Raw genomic sequence first — 22,943 nt, 5'->3', positions numbered from 1 at the left:
CAAAGGGGCGCGCGGCTTTGTCCGAGATTTTGCAAAAATGTTTTGGATCTTCATCAATTGTAAGTACCATCTTTACTTTAAAAATCCTCTCTCTCTGTTCCTCTCTGAGTACCCTCGTTTGCCAACTCATACAATTAAGTTATTGGATCTAGAGATTTGGGAAGTCAGAATCCTTGATACAGTTTAATAAAGAAAACCTATGCCACATTCGAAAAGGAAAGCAAGGATTAGGGAGTCTGGGGCTGGACCCCAGATCCCAGATACCCTGCAACCTACGATTGAAGGCTTCATGCTTCCCGTAGTGGCTACTATAACTCCGCGGCAGTTCTTGGCATTCAATCCAGAGGAGCGTGTGGATTGTTCGCCGGACACACAAGTCAGCCTAAGTCCCGAAGCGCCGTCTACCCGCCTCCCCCCCCCCGTTTCCCTCAGAAGTATTAAAAACTCCAAAGACGAATAAATGACAGAGATGTTTCTCTTGTCATAAGTGAGTCTATCCCGGAACCCGGAGCGGTGGGGTTCACGGAGGGCATTATGCGGGGGAATGAAGCATTGATTCCCCCTGAAACTAAAGCCTCTACTCCTAGAGAGAAAAAAGAAACATTGGGGGAATCAAGTAATCTTGTGGATAGCCAACGAACTGAGTTTACTATATTGCGCCCAGCTATTCCTAAACCTACTGAAATTACAATGGACTCTATTATGGACTGCAATAATGGTTTTAGAAAAGTCAGTATCTTCTCTTGTGGATGTTACCTCTAGTTTGGTAGGGAAAATTCATCCTATGGAATTAGGTATTTCCACAAATAAGCAAAACATAGCTCATTTAGAACAAAAGGTTTCTACTTTACAAACTAATCAAACACAATTGATCAAGTCTGATATAATACAACAAAGGAAACTAGAGAATATTGAAAATTCAATTAGATATTTGAATCTTCGTATTCTCAACTTTCCCTTATCTGAAAAGGTATCTCCCTTAGAAATGTTTAAAAAGTATTTAATGGAAGTATTAAAAATTCCCAAAGAATTGATGCCTACATTGGCAAAAATTTACATGACCAAAACTGTGTCTATAGTATCAAATGATCAGGTGCCTGATTCAGATTTAGAGTTAACAATTCCTGGAAACATCTGGGGAAATAAAACCAACTAAAAGAGGAACTATGTTTATACAATGTGTATTTGCACAAGATAGAGAAATGATACTAAAAGCTTTTTTCCGCAATAGAAAGATACCCTTTTTGGGTCAGTCCATATGGGTCTTTCCAGACGTTACACTTTCTACTCAGGAACGTAGGAAAAGATTTCTTTCATTGCGTAATGAAGTAGTGGGCATGGGAGCCAAGTTTCGTCTTAGGCTCCCATGCCAATGTATAGTGAATAAACAAGGGGTTAAGAATGTATTCTTTGAACCTGATCAGTTACAAATTTTTTTAAACTCAAGCTCCTTGGTAAGTCCAAATCAAGGAATATCTTTATTGCGGTATGAGAATGATAAGTAACACTAATTTCTCTATCTCCAATATTACAACAGAGACTAATTTTTTTAATTTCTTTTGATCGCTCAAGATAGGAGTTGTCTCTCGTTTCATTAATATTACATGGAGAGATGTTGCAGTTAATCTACTTTATGTATAATGTAGTAATTACTGTTTCTTAATATTGGAATGTTTAAAGATAGGAAACTGCAAAAATCCAATGTATTTTTCCTTCTGAGTTTACCTGTATGGAAGGTTAAAATTCTATAAATAAATAAATAAAGAGCATGGCTGAAAAGGTCGACCCTTGGGGTAGGCGTGTTGCGATATCAGCCCAATGAGACTGCTTGTTATTGAACTCAACCCGTTGGAAACAATGTGACAAGAAAGAGGTAAACCACCAGACGGTACCAGAGATGCCATGCTCGCAGAGGCTGTGTAGAAGAACAGCATAATCCACTGTGTCGCATGCAGCCTTGATGTCCAGTGAACCAGGATATAACTGTGGCCTGAGTCTAGCATAGATCCAGAGGAGAAGTTTTATCATGAGGCAGGAGATCTGAAGAATCTCCGTAGATTCTTCCTCCCTCCCAACCATGGGGGAACACTAAGCCATGACCCCAAAAAGGATGAGGGTGGCTGAAGAAACTTCTGCTATTCTGAAGGGGAAATATCTGGTAAGAATGCAGAATGAATAAAGTCTGCTTCATCCATTTCAGACTCATGAGGGGGACTCCCCCAGATGAATAGAAACCACTTCCTTGAGGTGAGGTCTTATTCCCAACTCTGGAAGCATTTTTGGAGAGGCATGCACTGTTGGGATACCTCCACTAAGAGCAAAACATTCCTCCAATTGGAACAGGAAATGTTCCAACTTCTTCCTCTGGTCTCCAAAATTTAAGGAGGCAAAGAAATTATTCACCTAAAATCAGATTTTTTTTTTACATCAGAGCCAGTGCACACAAACAAACAAAAAACAAAACAAAACATATTTTGAGCCCTGCATTCTATCATTGCAAGGATACAGGATAAAAGATTTTAAACCAGCAAACTAAACAGCTACAACTTGAAAGGCACAGCCCAGATATACAAAAAAAAAATCTAATGATCTCATTTTTGAACAATGAAGACATCATGGGCAAGTGTCAAATCAAAATTAAACACAAAATACTTGTGATGCTTCATTATCTACTGAATGTACCCATTCATTTTTCTCACATATCTGCTCATATTTCTTAACTGTTCACTAAGCTCTAATGCTTTAGCATGTGAAACTTAAATATGCATTAAATTGCAAACAATGCAGAGGATATGAATTAGGTTTGCATTAAATTAACACCACCTTTCTCCTCCAACTTGAGCTTCTTCGAAGAGTGCACACTGTCCAAGTACATCATCAGTTAAGGCATTAATACTAGTCTGGATGGAACCACCACAGGCCTGTATCACAAAGGAAAAGAAAAAGGTCTCATAGCTGTGAACAGAAATCCATGTGTTTTATCTATGTCACTATTGTAATTTATCTTAAAACATTTTTCAGGTAACATTTATTTTCTCTACATTAAGGGTTTCCAACATACAGCTGACAGGTTGCATATGCTTTTTTAATAGCCTGCTGAACACAGAAGGAACCAGATACTGACTGTGGTAGTTGTGACAGCATGGCTCAAAACAAAGTTAGGGCCTAGGATCATGCATGGCCTCCCATACTGAAACCAGGAAATGGGAGAGCCACAACCATGGTGCCAAAAAGTATGCATTAACTCAGTCCCTGCCCCATGCTCCTTCACAACCAAGTGCTGGATCAGGACCAACTTGCTTCACAGGAGAGAAAGTATACAGAGTAAAGAATAGAGAGTCTACAGGTGCAGCGGCAGTGTGGTGAACAGAAAGAAATGAGCTCAGGAGGGCATTAGGGTGGAAAACAAGCAGTTGGCAAAATATCAGCAATTGTATTATCAGTTTAAAAGATCCTGCTGGCTTCCCTTAAAAGCAGACGGCTTGGCCAAATACCATCAGGTTTGCATCTGATGGTTGTATGTGGAGTAACCATTGCAGTCAAGCACGGCATGAAGAGCAATTACTGCTATGGCAAGGCTTGGAGTAGTGTGACTCACTAAGTAAATGTTTTAAATAAAAATTTGTTAACTGCCTTCTCACTTCAAAAAGAGCTGTTCAAAGCTCCATCAAGTGGCCCCTGCAATCTCCCCATTCATGACTGGCTAGCTAATGTTTTTTGTTAGACAGAATTTTAGTGTTCAAAAGGTATGCCACACAGATTCTTAATAAATGTGAAACAATCATAAAATGAAAAGGACAAAGAAAGGAAAATTGGTTCTTACCTGCTAATTTTCGTTCCTGTAATACTACAGATCAGTCCAGACTCCTGGGTTTTGCTTCCCTGCCAGCAGATAAAGAGACAGAGGGGGAAAAAAAGCTTCACTGATGCTACATAGAACCTAGTGTGCCACCTGCAGTCTCTCAGTATTGGCCTGTACCCAAGCCAAGATGATTAAAAATAAACACTAACAACTAAGACTCCAAAAACCCCTTCAACGAGCAAGTGAAAAGGTGAAGATCCCTTCCAAGAGTAATCAAGGAGAATATCATTGAATCCCTCGACAACTCTGCATTATACATTAAATATCGTACGAGCAGACTTCAACGGTTAAGGCTCTGGACTGATCTGTGGTATTACAGGAACAAAATTAGCAGATGAGAACCATTTTTTCCTATTCATACCTAAATCAGTCCAGACTCCTGGGATGTACCCAAGCTTCCTTACACAGGGTGGGATCGAGAGTCCCGCTTGTAGAACACTTTCCCCAAATCCTATGGAGTCCAGAGCCCAGACACATAAACGATAATGTCTGGCAAAAGTGTGCAACAATTTCTAAGTAGTCACAAAACAAATCTCTTGTGAGGATACTTGTTGATACTCTGCCCAGGTGGTCACCAGAAAGCAAGTTGAGTGAACCCGCAAACCTTCTGGTACAATGTGACCCTTACAAATGTAAGCCGAGGCAATAGTTATCTTTAGCCAATGGGCAATTGTAGCTTTAGATGCCTCGCACCCTTTCCTCTGACCATTTCAAAGCACAAAGAAGTGATCTAACAAAAACAGAAACTAATAGTAACCTTGAGGTACCTCACCAATGCCCACTGTACATCCAGAACCCGAAGTTCCTTTGCGTGAGATGCAGATGACTCCAAATCCAGAAAGGCCGGAAGCTCCACCATTTGATTAAGATGGAACGCAGAAACAACCTTCAGGAGAAAGGAAGGTACTGTGCGCAATGAGACCCAGGAGTCCAAAATCTATAGAAAAGGTTCTCTACGTGACAATACCTGAAGCTCAGCAATCCTTCTGGCTGAACAGACTGCCAGAGAAAAACCACCTTCAGGGTTAAATCCTTTATAGTTGCCCTGTTCAACACTTCAAACAGAGCTTTACACATGCCCCTCAGAACCAACTTAATATTCCAAGATGGGACATATCCGCCACACAGGAGAACGCAAATGTTTTGTTCCTCGAATAAAGTGAATTACATCTGGGTGCCCTGCCAATGGCATACCTGCACTTTACCCCAAATACCTGCTCTCAAAGGGAGTTAAAGGGCTAGTCTTTTTACCAATCCCTTCTGTAGAAAAGCTAAAATATATGAAACCGAAGCATGAGTCGGCCACATTCCCTGCCCGGATCAGGATTCAAAAATCCTCCAAATCCTCACATAGGTCAAGGGTGTGGTCTTTAGTAGTAAGGTGAAGATAACCTACTCATAATAATCCTTCCATCTCAGACGTTTCCTCTCAAAAGCCAAACTGTGAGACAGAAATGAGCCGCATGATCTGAAAATCAGACCCTGGTGAAGAAATCGTGATAGATGGCCTAATTTTAGAAGCCCGTCCACCACCATATCAACCAGATCCACGAACCAAGGTCAACACAGCCACTCTGGGGCCACCGGAATTACCTGTCCTGGATGCTGTTCTATCCGCCGAAGCACCTTGCCTACTAGCGGCCATGGAGGAAACACAAAGCAGAATTCCCGGAGGCCACAGCAGCACTACAGCATCGACGTCTTATGCCCTGTGCTCCCGCCTGTGACTATAAAAAATGTGCCATCTTAGCATTTTGCCGTGATGCCATTAAGTCTATGTGAGGCATTCCCCATCTGATCCGTATGAGACTCATTGCCTCCTCTGATAGCTTCCACTCTCTGGGGTCTAGCCACCTTTGACTGAGAAAATCCGCCTAAATATTGTATGCCCCGGCAATGTGAGACACTGCCAGGAGAGACAGATGCTGTTCCGGCCAACAAACTTAACTCCTGAGCCACCGCCAGACTCTTGGTTCCTCCCTGCATGTTGATGTAAGCCATCTTTGTGGCATTATCTGACCGCGTAACCATGGCAGAAAGACAAGAAATGAGAAACGTACCACTCAGGTCTCTAACTGATTGACTACGATGCTTCCATCTTCTATTTTATTTGTTTATATTCCGCTTTTTGCACTTTTTTCAGCGCTTCAAAGTGGATTACATTCAGGTACTGTACGTATTTCCCTATCCCCAGAGGGCTTACAATCTAAGTTTGTACTTGAGGCAATGGAGGGTAAAGTGACTTAACCAAGGTCACAAGGAGCGACAGCAGGACTCAAACCCTGATCTCCTGGTTCTTAGCCCACTGCTCTAACCATTAGGCTTCTCCGTTGGTCTTACGCCAACTGACCTTGGCACACCGCTCCCCAACTTGTGAGGCTAGAATTGGTGGTTACTATCACCCAATTCGGTATTTCTAGCTCCATTCAACTTAGATTGGCCCAACCAAGCCACCATGAAAGATTGGACCTGGCATTCACCCTGAGCAGAAGTGGAAGATCGAATCCAATATTAGACAAGTTTCAGTGGGAGAGAAGAACTCTGAAGAGGTTGTCCACGAACCAGTGCTCAAGGAACCAGTTCCAGTGTTCACCCCATAGAATCCAGGACCTGTAAATAGTCCCAGACTTTCGGCACCAAAAGTCCCAAAAGATAATGTACATAAGACCGAAATTTCAGCATCCAGTCCTTCCTTAGAAACACCTTCCCCACTCGAGTGTCAAAGTGAGCCCCCAGTTATTCCAGGGATAGAGATGTGTGAGATGGCTCACAACCCATCCCAGAGACCTCAACCTTGAGGACCTCTGCACATATGCCAAAAGATATACAGACTTTACTTGAATGAGGCGGTCGTCCAGATATGGGTGCACCAGTACTCCTTCCCTTTTGAGCACTGCTGCCACTACCACCATCACCTTGGTGAACATCCACCAACCTAAGTGGGAGTGCGGGACCCTAAAAATCTCTCCTCTTAAGGGAAAATGTAAATATACTTCTGTGAGATCCAGAGAATCCAGGAGCTCTCATTTAAGGACAGTTGCATTCACCAAGCATAGTGATTTCTATCGGACATGGAGCACTTTCAGAGCCAGAATGGGCCGATAGGCACCTTCCTTGTTCGGAATCACAACAGATGGAAAACAGTGTTCTGTCTAATGCCGCCAGAGGTACCGGGACAATCGCCTAGTGTGAAGCGAACCATCTCTCATTAGGTGTGGGACGCTCATGTAGACCTCGCTGACCGGATGAACAAATTCCAAGGCACAGCCATCTCTTAAGACAGAGAACCCACTGGTCTGTCGTTATCTTGGTACACTCCTTGCACGAGAGTAGCAACCATGCCCCTGTGAAATCTGGGGAAGAGTGGACTAGCTGCGCTGCCTTGCACTTACTCCCTCTGGCACCAGTACTGAAATTGCCATGGATGGGCGTATGTGATTCTGGAAAGGACAGCGGCTTGGCAGATGCCTGCTTCTGAGAGAAGAGATCTCTACCTGGCCAATATTCCCATGGGAGCTCTTCTTGTTCCTCTTGGGCTCAACTTTGGGTAAAGGATTCACTTAAGTGCTTCACTAGCTGTTCCAGGACTTTGCCACACAAAGGTGTGAATTTGAAGGAAAAACTGTCAAGCTGCGATTTGGACCATAAATGACTTCTGGCTGAAACAGACCTCCACATCTGGGCTGAAAAAGCACAGCACGTCATACAAGCATCCACAATATAGGGAACAGCCGCCTCCATATGCTCTGCTTGCTTGGAGGAAAGAGGATCCCGCCCCCTTGTACCTCGGGCTGCTGAAACCTCAGCACAAACAGGCCGGTGCACCTAAGAACAAAACTACAAAAGATCTTTTGCAGATGTTTCCCATGTGCCATAAGACTAGGAAGTGCCAGGCCGCTACTCCAAAACCCCCTGAGAAGAGCCCCAAACATTTTGTCTCTGGTATTCTTGACAGCCATGTTCTCTTCAAATTGAACCCAACAACATGTAACACTTTGAAAAAGGCTGCGATGCCATCGCTTTCCATGGATACCATTTCAAACAAGGCCTATGGCATGGGAACCTTGACTCCTTCAAAATAGAGCTTGCCCTATCCTTTACTGGCCTCAATCCCCTTGGCCATACACCCCAGAGTCCTAGGGACTGTACTAACTAAAGGCAGTTCACCCCTCCTGAACAGCTGAACCAGTTTGGCATCAGCCCTGTCAGGCACAGGGGTCGCACCTTCATCTCGAAGAGTCACAACCCAATCACCATTCCCAGGAAAATATCTCAGAGAGACCTTCAGAAAAATCTGTTCTGAGCCAAAATTCAATTCAAAGAAAAAACAGGCTATGCCATTCTTTTATTTTTTTTCTTCTGGGAACAGGAATGCACAAGAGGACCACCAGAAACCACCCCACAGGATTTACCACCCCAAAAGGGACCACTTGGGATTAGTACTCTTAACACAGGAAAGCATTTGAGCCGAAGTAGACCATTTCCTGAGCACTATCAGAGTCCTTAGCTGTAGGAGACAATTGTAAGGAAGAAGTCTTTCTTACCTCGCAAACCCCTGCATCGTGGGAATGAAAACCAAAATGGCCACCATTCTCACGCTGCAGGGAAAGCCCAGAACTGCCTGTCTACAATCCATAGAGCTTGCCTCCTCCTCCTCCTCCTCCTCAGCTGGCTTCCTTATACTTTCGTGAGAGCAACAGTACACAATAAGCAACCAAATGTCCAATCTTGTAGAGGTTTATTGTGTGCAAATATACACAATAGAGCCCGACTCCAGCCGAGTTTCGCCCTCTTTCAGTAGGGCTGCATCAGGGGTATTAGCAAGTATCGATGCTATGTCTCCTTCAGAGTGTGGTACTTGGTATGGGCTATAGATAATGCAAAACTTCTCCAGTCTTTGCAACACAAAAGCTCATCAATTTCACCAAAAGTGGACTCCGGATCTCAACAGTGTAGAAGTCACAGTGATCACTTTCAGAGCAGACATAGCATCGATACTTGCTAATACCCCTGATGCAGCCCTACTGAAAGAGGGCGAAACTCGGCTGGAGTCGGGCTCTATTGCGTATATTTGTACACAATAAACCTCTACAAGATTGGACATTTGGTTGCTTATTGTGTACTGTTACTCTCACGGCTTTATTAAGCAACCTTCCTTGCTGCTTTTTTAGTTCCTTATACTTTCAGCAGCATTAACAGTCCCCGACACAAGCCCCATGCAGCATCGAGGCATTAAGAAATGCTTTGAATCTCTCCCTGCCTCGCTGCATTTGCCGTGTTCATTGGGAGCCATGAGAAGAGTCCTCAGATCAGCAACCACTGCTGGGCACTACCGCAAGCTCTGCATCTCCACTTGTTTCGCTGTGCTTCCGGGGAGCCGGTGTGACGAGCCATGAAACAGGATATTACCACCAGAAAAGTGAGTGGGTCTCACTTATTCAAATTGCAGGGAACTGTTTCTTGCCAAGGTCTGAAATAAAAACTGGCATCGAGCGGCTAACGCCAATCACCAAGTAGCTATCACTCTTTCTTTCCCACATATAGGCTGCTGATCTCTATCAGTCCCCACAACACAGGAATCTCAGTGATCCAGCTAAGATCAGCCCTACCAGAGCTGAAGGGTTTACTGCACTGCTCTAGCCTCTTTTCTCCTACCCCCCCCCCAAATCAACAAATAGCATGATAAGCAAGGAAAATTCACTTCCCTGATCTGGAGCATCGAGGAACAGGTTGGCAGCAGCCCAGGAGGAGAGGAGAGTCAGAGGAATGAGGGAGCCAGCACCATTGACTTTCAATCCTCAGGAAAGAACTGAAGCACCCAAGGTTCACCGATCCCCCCCGTTTGTCCTCACTCGACCAGTAAGATAGTCCCCACCAGGGACCTGCCCACTCCTGGGAGTAAATTATCCAGCAAACCAGCCAACTGCAAGCTTTACACCTCTACCAGCTGCTGGATACAGAGACATACTAAGAGACTGCAGGAGGAACACTAGGTTATATGCAGCGTCAGTGAAACTTTTTTCTCTGCCTCTGTTAGCAGTGAGGCAAAATCCAGGAATCTGGACAGATCTGGGTATGATAAGGAAATTTCATTTTCCTTAGTGTAGACAGATGGACTCAGGACCGATGGGTATTGTGCTCTCCTGATAGCAGATGGGAGATGGAGTCAGATTTCAAAGCTGACGTCAGCCTACATATACCTGTGCAGCATGCTCAGCTCTTCAGTATTCTCTTCAAAAAGCCAGTGTGGATATATGTTGCTTAATACTGGATTACACTTGATTAACCTTGAACTGGTTCAACTGATTATATATATAAGAACATTTGGCACTGGAGACCGCCAGTGCACTGAAACAATAAACGCAGACACCTAGGTTACTGTGGGTGTCTTAAACTACAGGTAGGCCGTGGCTTACCGTACAGTCTCAAGATCTGATATCAGAGGTTCTCTATTTCTGGAGCAGCCGTGGGTGGGATGCTGAGTCCATCTGTCTATACTAAGGAAAACGAAATTATCAGTTAAGTAATTTCTCCATTTCCTAGTGTGTAGCCAGATGGACTCAGGACCAACGGGATGTACAAAAGCTACTCCCCTACTGGGTGGGAGGCTGCCCGTGGCCCACTTAGTGCTGCCCTTGCAAAGGCTGTATCCTCCCTAGCCTGGACATCGAGGCGGTAGAACCTAGAGAAGGCGTGTAGGGAGGACAATGTCGTTGCCCGACAGATCTCGGCTGGCAAAAGCAGCCTGGTTTCAGCCCAGGAGATTGTCTGGGCCTTTGTAGAATGTGCCTTGACCTGTAGAGGTAGTGGTTTTCCTGCCTCTATGTAGGCTACATTGATTACTTCTTGGATCCAGCGGGCTATGGTCGCCCGCGATGCCACTTCCCCTTGCTTCTTCCCGCTTTGAAGAACGAACAGGTGATCAGTTTTGCGCAAGGACTCCGATCTCTTCTGGTATCGGACTAGGATTCTGCCGACATTCAGGTGGCGCAGGAGGCATGAGTCTTCCAAATCCCTGTGTTCATTTGGTGATGGTAAGGATATGGTCTGGTTCATATGGAACTGGGAAACCACTTTCGGAAGGAAGGATGGTACCGTACGCAGCTGTATGGTGCCTGGGGTGAACCTGAGGAATGGTTCGACAAAATAATGCTTGGAGTTCGGAGATGCACCGGGCTGAGCATATTGCGATCAAGAATGCTGTCTTTAAGGTCAAAAGACGTAGAGACAGGCTGCTTATTGGTCTGAAGGATTCTCCTGCTAGGAAGTCTAGCACTAGGTTGAGGTTCCATAGGGGCACCGGCCACTTTAGTGGTGGCCGGAGTTGTTTGACTCCTTTCAGGAAGCGAGACACATCAGGATGAGCTGATAGTCTGATACCGTCCACTTCGGACCTGAAAAAGGCCAGTGCTGCGACTTGAACCTTGAGGGAGTTGAGAGACAACCCCTTCTGCATGCTGTCCTGTAGGAAATTCTAGGATCACGGGAATCTTGGCTGTCCTCGTAAGGAGGCCGCAATCTTCACACCAGGCTTCAAATACTCTCCAGATCCGTATGTAAGACAGATGTGGAGAACTTGCGTGCCCGGAGCAGGGTGTCAATCACGGCTTTTGAGTAGCCGCGCTTCTTTAGGTTAGGTTAGTCCTCTCAAGGGCCATACTGTATGAGAGAATAGAGCCGGGTCTTTGTGTGCGATCGGTCCCTGCATGGCGGTATATGCAGAGGATTCCCCGCCAATAGTCTTTGCATATCCGCATACCATGGTCTTCTTGGCCAATCCAGGGTGACTAGTAGGACTAGACCCCTGTGGTGCTCTATCTTGTGGATGACCCTGCCCAGTAGTAGCCAGGGTGGGAAGGCTTATAGGGGTTCTTCTCTGGCCAGTTCTGGACGAGAGCGACAATTCCTTGAGATTGTGTTTCTCGTCTGCGGCTGAAGAATCTTGGGCTTGGGCATTTCGACAAGTTCCTAGGCGGTCCATGGCTGGGGGACCCCATCGGTTCACTATCAGTTGGAAGGCTGTGTCCACCAGCGACCATTCCCCTAGGTCTAGGTTCTCTATGCTGAGGTAATCCGATGAGATTTTGTCTTTTCCCGCGATGTGGGAGGCTGAAATCCCTTGCAGGTTTGTTTCCGCCCACTCCATGAGAGGGTCTATTTCCAGAGACACCTGCTGGCTCTTGGTTCCTCCCTGGTGGTTGATGTAGGGAACGGTTGTTGCGTTGTCAGACATGACTGACAGACTCGCCTCGGAGTCTGTGGCTGAATCCCAGGCAGGCTAGTCTGACCGCTTGAGCTTCCAGGCGGTTTATGTTCCATTCCGCCTCTTCTTTGTTCCATTGTCCCTGGGCTGTCAGCTCCTGGCAGTGGGCTCCCCACCCTCGCAGACTCGCATCTGTGGTGAGTAAGATCCAGTTCGGTGGGGATAGGTTTACATCTCTGCTTAGGTGTTCTTCCTGTAGCCACCATTGAAGCTGATGCCGAACCTCTGTCAGTAGTTGGAGGCGAATTGAGTAGTTTTGGGACACTAGGTTCATCGTGACAGCAGAGTGTGTTGTAGCGGTCGCACATGGGCCCTTGCCCACGGAATAACTTTCAGAGTTGATGTCATGAGGCAGAGGACTTGAAAGTAGTCCCATACCTTGGGGCGAGCCGAGTTCAACAGGTTTTGTAATTGACTCATCAGTTTCCTTCTCCTTGGAGGGGGAAGGCAGACCTTGTCCTGTTTGGTATTGAACCGGACTCCCAGGTATTCCAGTGAATGGGAGGGCTTATAGGCAGCTCTTGGCTGTGTTCACGACCCATCCGAGCTCTTGTAGTAGGTCCCTGACTCTGGTGGTTACATAGCAACTCTCTTCCGGGGACTTTGCCCTTATCAGCCAATTGCCCAAGTAAGGATGTACCAGGACTCATTCTTTCCTCGGTGCTGCCGCCACTACCACCATAATTTTGGTGAAGGTTCTGGGAGCGGTAGCTAGTCCGAAGGGTAGTGCTCGAAATTGATAATGATTGCCCAGTATTGCAAAGTGCAGGAAGCGCTGGTGGCCCTGATGGACTGGGATGTGAAGGTAGGCTTCGGATAGGGCCAGGGAGGTTAAGAATTCTCCCGGTTGTTCCGCCATTATAACGGAGCATAGAGTTTCCATGCGTAAGTGTGGTACCTTCAGGTAACTGTTGACGGCCTTTAGGTCCAGGATGGGCCGGAATGTTCTTTCTTGCTTGGGAACGATAAAATAGATGGAATAGTGGCCAGTATTTTGTTGAGACATGGGCACCGGGGCTATTGCTTTCAGGCTGAGTAGTCTTGCTAGTGTGGTTTCCACTGCCAGTCTCTTGGAGTGGGAATGGCACGGCGAGCTTATAAATTTGTCTGAGGGGATGCTTTGGAATTCCAGGGAGTACCCCTCTCGAATGATAGTCAGGACCCACTTGTCCGATGTTATCTCGACCCATCTTTGGTAGAAGAGGGCAAGTCTGCCCCCTATGTCTTCTTCCTATGGATGGGTCTGCGTTTTCTCATTGTGGGGTGCGGCCTGAGCCTGCCCCTGAGCTTGCTCCTCTCTTAATGTGCCTGTTCCGAAATGGCTGAGACCTTCCTGAAGGACGAGGTGCTTGGGACTGTGTGCTCTTGTAAGGTTTAAAACGCTGCGATCCTCTGCCCTTGGTTCTTCTGGGGGAGGAGCGCTGTGTTCTTTTGTTCCTGTCTTCAGGTAATCGGGGTACTGGGGATTCGCCCCGTTTGTTGGCTAACTTCTCCAGTTCGTTCCCGAACAGGAGAGATCCTTTAAAAGGCATTTTTGTGAGGTTCGCTTTGGAAGTCACGTCAGCCGACCAATTTCGGAGCCATAATTATCTTCTGGCCGCCACTGCGGCAGCGACACCTCTGGATGATGAATGCACGAGGTCTGCGGTAGCATCGGTGAGGAAGGAAACCGCAGATTTCATCGCTTCTCCAAGCGTGGAGGCATCTCTAGAGAGGATCAAACAGGAATGTGCCACCAATGCACAGCAGGAAGCAATTTGTAGCGTCATTGCTGAAACATCAAAGGACTGCTTAAGGGTGGCTTCCAGCCTTCTGTCTTGGGCGTCCTTCAGTGCTGCTCCTCCCTCCACAGGGATCGTAGTGCGTTTTGAGACTGCACAGATGATCGCGTCCACTTTAGGGAAGGTAGAAGTTTTAGTCGTGGGCTCCAGCGGGTTATAGGACTTCTAGTGCCCGGCCCCCTTTAAAACTGGCCTCTGGAGCATTCCATTCCAGGTCAATCAGTTCCTTGATGGGCTCCAACATAGGAAAATAGCATGAGGCCTTACGGAGATACACCAACATGGGATTCTTCTTTGGTTCCGATGTAGGTTCCGTTCCTGGGAGACCCAGTGTCTTCATAGTCTGGGACACAAGGGCTGATAATTCATCCTTGTGGAAAACTCGGAGCATGGTCTGGTACGGCTCCATCCCTGGGGGGGATGGAGCCGTGGTTCATTGTAAACCGAGGTGATGTTTGTAATGTGCCGTGGTATATAAAAATCCTTAAATAAATAAATAAATAAATGCATGCACTTTCCTGTGAAATCCCTGGCTGTGTGGTGACCATCCAGACAAATTCTGCTGTAAAAAGGCATAAATGGGCTCTTGCCCAGGGTACCACGTTGATCATGGCAGTCATCGAACCTAAAACCTCTAGGTAATTGTATGCTTGGAGTGACTGCAATGGCATGACCTTGGGTCAGCATACCTCTGACTTGAGTCTGCAACTTGATAATTCTCGTCTTCTAAGAATACCTTCCCTATTCCTTGTGTTGAACTGGACTCCGAGGTGGATCAGCTGCTGTGATGGCTCCAAGTGGCTTCTGCCTTTATTCACCATGCATCCTAATCCCATCAACATCTATCACTCTGGCTGTTAGCTGGTGCTCCTTCTGCACCAAGTCCGCTCTTATTAACCAGTCATGCAGATATAGATGAATCATTTTTTCCCTATAGAGAGAGGCTGTGACTACCACCATTACTTTGGTAAAGGTCCTGGGGACTGTTGCTAGGATGAATAGTAAGGCCTTGAACTAGTAATGGTGTCCTATTATTGCGAAACACAAATACTGCTTATACTGTTTCCTTATTGGTATGTGTAAGCAGGCCTCAGAGAGACCTATCATTGGTAGAAATTCTATTTTTCTTACTGTCATAATCACCATCTTCAATGTTTCCATACGAAAATGAAGTACCAGAAGTGACTGGTTTACCACTCTTAGGTCTAGTACTGGTTGAAAAGTTCCCACTTTCTTTGGGACAAATTAAATGGAACCTTTCCCTCTTTCCTTATTGGGACTGGTACTATTGCTGGTAAGTACAGCAACCTGTTTATTTGATTGATTTTTATATGCCGACATTCATGTGCACATATCATATCGGTTTACAGTTGTAGACAAATGTTCATTTAAAAAAAATTTGCATTTCAAAATCAGAAGAAAAATTATAAATACATAGTTTCTTAATATTGATACGACATCTAAAATACTAACAGATAAAATCTAAAAGGTTAAAAAATTCTAAAACTAGTAAAAGCAGACAAAGTAATAAATTTATTTATTATTATTTATTGTTTTCTGAACTACTAACATTTATATCCTTTGCATGGGGACTAAAATGCTTATTTTACTGGGGGGCTTTCAACTTCAGAGCATAATCCCACTGGTCCCCTGTAACTCGGGCCCACTCCTTGTAATATTGTTGTAGATGTCCTCTTAACAGGAGGATCAAAGAGTGACTGTGTACCATTGCTGGGTGCCTTTGCTTGTTGGAGGCCCCTTGCTGTCCTTGTCTGTGGCCCCTTTTCCTGCTACCTCCAAAGGATTGTTCATAACCTAGTGGTCTAGACTTTTGTTGGGCTAGAGGGCTACATGGTCTATATTATCTGTATTCCTTTGGCCTAGTTCTAATTTAAGTTCCTTTAAAACTAGTCCTGCCCCTGTTCTTGGGCAATCCCTGAGGCTTTGATTCTCCCCAGCTTCTCTCTGAAAAAGAGTCTGCCCTTGAATGAAGTCTGCCCATTGAGCAGTGGATCCAAATCCACTGCTCAATTCTTCAACCACAGTAGCCACGTGGCCACATTTACCGTTGCCACCTATTTGGCCAAGAACCTTACTAAATCATATAGAGAATCTGCTATAAAGGCTGCTGTACTATGCATATGCTACTTGACTGTGATGTCTCTGGATTCTCACTCCATGGGGCCTACTAAATCCATGAGCAATGTTCTTGGGTGCGCAAGTACACGCTGACGTTTCACGCACAGCAGACACACTGCGCATACCGACGTTCTACGTAGGGCCATATAACACAGCAATATGCATAAGATGGCGCCGATGAGGCAGACCACAAGGTGTGCCTAATGCAGGGCCCTAGCCCACCAAGGGCTGCTCAACCCGCTCGAAGGCCCAATTACCTTTACCCTCCATGGGAGCAGGAACAACATCAGTACAGCATGCCGAGCATGGAGACCGGAGGAAACCTACCGGAAGTCCCTCCAATCGTCTCTGGATTGGTACTTTTTTTTTTTTAAAGATTACCTGGGCTCAGCACTTACTGGCCGAGTACAGAGACTGTCTCCAGTTGCGGGGGGGGGGGGGGGGGGGGGGGGGGGGGGCGGGGGAGAGGGCTTTGGCAGTCACTGCCGTGCTCAGCTTCCTGCACCCTCTGCCTTTCAGCTGCTTCAGCAACAAAGTCCACACCAGGAACCGGCTACCGATCAAGGAACACCTCTGAGTGATCTCGGAAATCACCTCAGGAATTCTCTATTGGGGGAGGGATCTTTAGATATCACCACAGGAGTGAGGGGCTCAATCTTTCTCCAATTTAAAAGTAGAAATGTCTTCTTCCAAAGGGTACAGCGATCCCGATAGGGAAAGCACATCAACATCTTCTAGGAGACAGAGAGCTACTGAAGGGCTGAGGTCACTGTGGGGGTATATCTAAGGTGATGTCAGCTTTGAATCCTGACTCAGTCTCCATCTGCTAGAGGGGAGCATATAACCCATTGGTCCTGAGTCCATCTGGCTACATGCTAGGAAATTCTATAAAATCATCCATTGTACCTGAAGATTGGAGGGTGGCCAATGTAACCCCATATTTAAAAAGGACTCCAGGGGCGATCCGGGTAACTATAGACCAGTGCGCCTGACTTCAGTGCTGGGAAAAATAGTGGAAACTATTCTAAAGATCAAAATCGTAAAGCATATATAAAGACATTGTTTAATGGAACACAGTCAACATGGATTTACCCAAGGGAAGTCTTGCCTAACAAATCTACTTCATATTTTGAAGGAGTTAATAAATATGTGGATAAAGGTGAACCGGTAGATGTAGTGTTTTTGGATTTTCAGAAGGCGTTTGACAAAGTCCCACATGAGAGACTTCTAAGAAAACTGGACAAGTGCAAGGTGTTGCATATAGGGAAAAATAATCCTTGCTGTAGTTACACGATGTTAGGTTCCATATTAGGAGCTACCACCCAGGAAAAAGATCTAGGCATCATAATGGATAATACTTTAAAATAGTCAGCTCAGTGTGCTGCAGTAGTCAAAAAAGCAAACAATGTTAGGAATTATTAGGAAGGGAATGGTTAATAAAACGGAAAAATGTCATAATGTCTCTGTATTGCTCCATGGTGAGACCGCACCTTGAATTCTGTGTACAATTCTGGTCGCCACATCTCAAAAAAGATATAGTTGTGATGGAGAAGGTACAGAGAAGGGCAACCAAAATGATAAAGGGGATGGAACTGCTCCCCTATGAGGAAAGACTGAAGAGGTTAGGGCTGTTCAGCTTGGAGAAGAGACAGCTGAGGGGGGATATAATAGAGGTCTTTAAGATCATGAGGTCTTGAATGAGTAGATGTGAATCAGTTATTTATACTTTCAAATAATAGAAGGACTAGGGGGGCATTCCATGAAGTTAGCAAATAGCACATTTAAGACTAATTGAAGAAAATTCTTTTTCACTCAACGCACAATTAAGCTCTGGAATTTGTTGCCAGAGAATGTGGTTAGTGCAGTTAGTGTTGCTGGGTTCAAAAAAAGGTTTGGATAAGTTCTTGGAGGAGAAGTCCATTAACTGCTATTAATCAAGTTTACTTAGGGAATAGCCACTGCTATTAATTGCATCAGTAGCATGGGATCTTCTTGGTGTTTGGGTAATTGCCAGGTTTTTGTGGCCTGGTTTGGCCTCTGTTGGACACAGGATGCTAGGCTTGATGGACCTTTGGTCTGACCCAGCATGGCAATTTCTTATGTTCACAAAATAATTCCTTCAGGAACTAAGTTTATGATATAAGATTTTGAACTGATGCTCTCCAAATAAAAGTATACCGTAATTTAAAAAAATTCTGGTAACATTAAATCTTGATAAAAACCTGTTTAACTGGATTTTGTTTTTCAGAAAATAGAACCTCAAGACACTTTCTTCAAGAAATGTCAAAACAGCTGTGACATAACAGGGGAGGATGAACATGAATAGCAGTTACCCAAAATTATTCTTTACATATTTAAATGCTAATGTTAAGACGCTACGTTAGGGGGCACACCACTCCATTTTTGGAGGGCTGCAAATAGGTCTTAGTTTCAGGGTAACCAAATGTATCATGAATATTCATTGTGATTATCCTAAAAATCAAACCTGTCAGTAGCCATCCAGAAGCACCCCATCTCTTAATATATCTTCCCATTTCTATATGCTGAATTACCTGTAGTGTTATGCAACTTTACAATAGACATGTGATAAGGATGATGTCTCCAATTCCACCAATTGTTATTTCTTACAAAAAGAAATGTCTGTCTTGACTATGAAGAGCGCACTGAAATAGTAGCATGAAACACTAGTTTTAAAACAAAAAAACAAACAAAAAAAAACAGTTACCATCATTGTCCTTTTGAGGTCTTCTTCAGGGACTCTACCAGCACAAAACAGGTCTCTGTCAGCAAAGTACTGAGTGGCAACATCACCAATGGGAAGTTTAGAAAGGACAACCTTAGCACCCGATTTGTGGATTCTCTCTAACTTATCATATAAGATGTTCCATTCAGCATCAACAATGGCTTGATAGTCCTAGAGGAAAAACATGGTCAGCTCGATCTTAATACTCTAAAAATCTCACACGGTATCAAAAAGACAGCTCATGTTAAAATCAGACTGCACAAGTTGAAAGTAGTGATCATATTATAAAATGCCACCTTCTCTCACACACTGCAAATATGTTCTAAAGCAATTAATTTTTCTGGAAAGTGGAATTGATCCCACAATTCTGTCCAGGCATTTAACATTTAGTAGTACTGAATAGGGGAAAATTGCTTTGCTTTAGCACACAATTTTATTTAGCATTTATTTCAAAATGAAACTAACATAATGAAACGCATCTCTCTAGCACTGAATTCTTTATCACAACATTTTTATATCAATGTAAACCATTTTATATTGCTATGAAGAGATGAGACACCTAAACTAAAACTGCCTTGGATCAACAGACTTACTCAAAAAAGCATGCATCTATATTTCATAGATTGTACAAATCTCATTCCCTTCCAGCCCCCTTTAAATTCCAGGTATCTGCAAAATATTAATCCCCACAGGATGGAATCCATGAAAAAAAAAAAAAAAACCCCAAAAAAAACTTACCTTCAAAGAATGAATAGTTTCCCTGCAACTGTTGTTCTCTGAAGGTTATTTTCACAATCCACCCCCACCTCACCTTGGGGAGTTGCACACTCATTTTGCAATTTTAGCATCTAAAAGTACCCAAGGGCTGCGGTGCACAGTCAGCTGCCAGGTGCTGGGTAGTTCTGAGCTCTAGATCCTCACTGGTTCACCTCAAGCCAGGTCACAAGAAAAGTAACTACCTTCTGAGAAAATGCTGCCTGGTGAAAACATTAACTTAAAAGGGACAGATTCTCATTACTAGTGTATTGGGCCCTTTGAAAATAAAATCAAGAAGTTTTGTTTATATCCTATTTCACACTGTCCCATAGCATTTTCCTAACCTGTGTTTATTCTAGTGGCTTTACTATACATATGTAAGAAATTAAGTAGGCAAGGTCTTCTGAATGCTGCTCAGTGTTCCTTTATCAAATTTAATTAAACTCTGTTAGAGAACTTGTATGTTTATAGTAGACCCATAAAGCTAGTTATGATGTCCTTGCTGAAACAGCAGCACACCTTTTCACAGTCATATGACATTCACAGGTGTGTTACATATATTACCACGTATTTCTTCTTCATCCTGCCAGACCAGTCCAGACATATGGGTTATGCCTACTGACTAGCAGATGGAGGCAGAATAACAGGCTCCCCATCATCCTATATAAGGTGCCACGCTGCAATCAGTTTGCCAATGTTCTGTCTCCAGCAGATGTTAGGCTAGCATGTCCCGTAATGTGAGCTGAGGCCTGGTTAGGCTAAATGAAAGGATTTGGATTATGAGCAACTCCTGCGGTGAAAGCCTTGTGCTCCCTACCCAGTTGAGTATAGCCCAGGGCCAGGGGACTCTTTTTGGGTGGAGTAGGTTTTTCTTTATCTGTTTAGCCTCCTTCCCTTTCTACCCTCATCCCCCTTTTTTTTAAATTCATACTCCTCTTTGGAATTTTTCTCCCTACTTTAAAAAAGGTGCTGTTTGGTTTTTCTCCTACCTTGCAAAAAAGGAAGACTAAAACAGGAAGAACTCCTCCAGCTCTTCATGTGAGTCCACCTCCGATTTTTGGGGTACCCGGTGCAGCAGTGAGGTTCGCAGCAGCTGAGCACAGGAAGACAGCCATACTAGGTGTTGGCTGCAAGATGCGTCGGCAGCAAGCTGGGAGGCCTAATTAGTGCTGTGGCTGTTAAAGGAGAGAGAAGCTGAACAGAGCAGAGCAGCAATTTGGCTGCTGGGATGGAGGTGGGGCTGCATTGGAGGGCTGGCTGTGTTTTTCTGTTCCTGCTGGTAGCCTCACTACATGGCAAGGGCAGAAGCCATTTTACAAACACGGCAGCAAGACAGGGATATAAAGCAGCCCTCTCTCAGCTACACGGAGCAGGCTAGGAATACAGATTCGGTAGCACAAATGCTCTGCTGTGTTTAGAATACCAGTGCCTTTGTTCTGTCCTTTTCAAGGGTTTCAGAGTGAGCCTTCTGCTGCAGCAAGTTCAGCAGCCATTTTAAATACACTACAGCAAGACAGACAGGTCTCCTCCTTTCAGTCCTGCTTTACTGGATTCAGCACTGGTGCAACAGAGCACATTACTTCAGGTTCTTACAAGGCACAGGCTCTGCCTCTTCTGAACTGGAATCCTCTTCTTCTGGGGCTTCAGTATCAACAGAATTTTTCAATTGTCTCCATCTGGTTTTTCTTGATTGGATGGAGTTCAGTCCCAGGATCTGCTCCTCAAGGAAGAAAAAAGGTGCAGAAGGGAGGCACATGTGAAGGTGGACGAGGAATCCTCCAAGTCAGAAGGTTCCCTTAATGATTTTACATTCTTGAGGGATAGGATGGCTGGGGAGGACATGGAAGAAAGAATATTCTCCTGAGTGGAAGAAGATCATCAGTTATGGTGCACTGGTTCGATAGAGAAAACCCTTCATCCCTGTATCTCAAACCTTGCATATTTTAAATATTGCAGGTGACAAGGGAGATGAGGTTCCTTGTTCTAGTGAAGATACCATTATGTCCAGTTATCCGAAGCCTTTAGACAACTACCCTACGAATAAGGCATTGCAGGATTTGATCAATTTGGAATGGATTTCCCCTGAGATTTTATAAGGGAGCGAATCCTGGGTAAACTGTACCCATAATAGGCTAAGAGGAAACGTTTTGTTGTTCCCTAAGGTAGATGTGCTGGTGTGTAGCTACTAAACATACTACCATTCCTGTGAAAGGTGGCCCAGCACAGGATAGAGGTTAGAACAAGTCTCAGTTCAACTCTGCACTTCCAGGAGACTGTTGAGGATAGTGCTTCTGTTGTCTTACACAAACACCTCAATTGGCACTGGGAGCAGGTTTTCAGCTGATGCTTCATTTGACTTAGTTGGTACAGCTGCCAGGAGTAGGGTGACCATTAGGGCAACTAGACGGCTGTCTATGGATGTGTAATTAGTTGACAGACTTCATTTAAAAAAAAAAAAAAATTACCTGACTAAACTTCTTTCAAAGCTCACGGTCTAAGTTAGAAACAAAACATTTACATAAGAATTTATTGAAATAAATGGTTAGTTTTGTTTCCCTATTCATATCCATGATAACATACTGTTATGAACATACACTGACATTGCCACCAGTTATTAGGGTTTTTTTTCACCCAGTAGTTTCTTCCTTTGTACTTCTAGCTCAATCAGAACCAGGGTTGGGATCTGGCACCAAGGGCCTTCATTTGCAACTACTCAGGGTTTTCCTTATTTTCTATCCCCTGCTGCCCCCAACATACATAATGTGGTCATCCCAGTACTGTTTTAGAGGCCATGCACTAGAGCTCCTTCCGGTAGCCTGCAATCATGGACCCTGAATCTGGTCATCCTTTTAAGCAATGAACATGTCCCCCTCCCCACCCCCCAGGGGCTTTTGCAGCATCCCCAGCTGCCCCAGGGAGCAAATGATCTGACTCAGTGATTGAACTGAGGATCTTCAGCAAGTCCCAGAGTTTCTAATAAAACACCATATCATAAATAACATATGGCCAAATCACATGCTGCACACCATCTTATCTTGATGATGTTGAAAACAAAGCCTGCATGAGGAATCATGATCTTCAAACAAATATTTAAAAAAAAAAAAATATATATATATATACAAAAACTTTAATAACAGGATCTTTAAAAGTCAGCTAGTAGAGCTCAGTTCTCTCCAGCTGTGCTCATTACACAGCTAATTTATACTGATTTATCACTGGTGTATAAGAACAGATTATTAAAGCAGATATCCTGACTCACAATTATCCAGAATAAATTCCGTTCACTTTGCCCTGAAACAGGAGAGAGCTGCTACCTGGACCTTCAAGGAGTTAAAGGTCAAACCTTTATTCAAGCTGTCCTGTAAAAATTCCAGAACCAGTGGGATTTTGACCATCTGA

General features: G+C 44.5%; 1 protein-coding gene across 1 annotated transcript in view; it reads right to left on the bottom strand.

Annotated features, from left to right (window-relative positions):
- The window catches only part of CCT7 (chaperonin containing TCP1 subunit 7), a 75,048-nt gene that overhangs the window by 9,552 nt on the left and 42,553 nt on the right, over positions 1–22,943 (bottom strand). Inside the window, exons 8-9 of the mRNA XM_029594638.1 lie at positions 18,771–18,959; positions 2,824–2,921 (exon numbers count right to left, since the gene is read on the bottom strand). Of these exons, the coding sequence (XP_029450498.1) occupies positions 2,824–2,921; positions 18,771–18,959 (287 nt within the window). The remainder of the gene's footprint in view (positions 1–2,823; positions 2,922–18,770; positions 18,960–22,943) is intronic.

The sequence above is a fragment of the Rhinatrema bivittatum genome, chromosome 1 (genome assembly GCF_901001135.1).
Source record: "Rhinatrema bivittatum chromosome 1, aRhiBiv1.1, whole genome shotgun sequence".
NCBI lineage: Eukaryota > Metazoa > Chordata > Amphibia > Gymnophiona > Rhinatrematidae > Rhinatrema > Rhinatrema bivittatum.
Note: the sequence above shows the minus strand (reverse complement) of the source record. Positions and strands in the feature narration are given on the sequence as shown.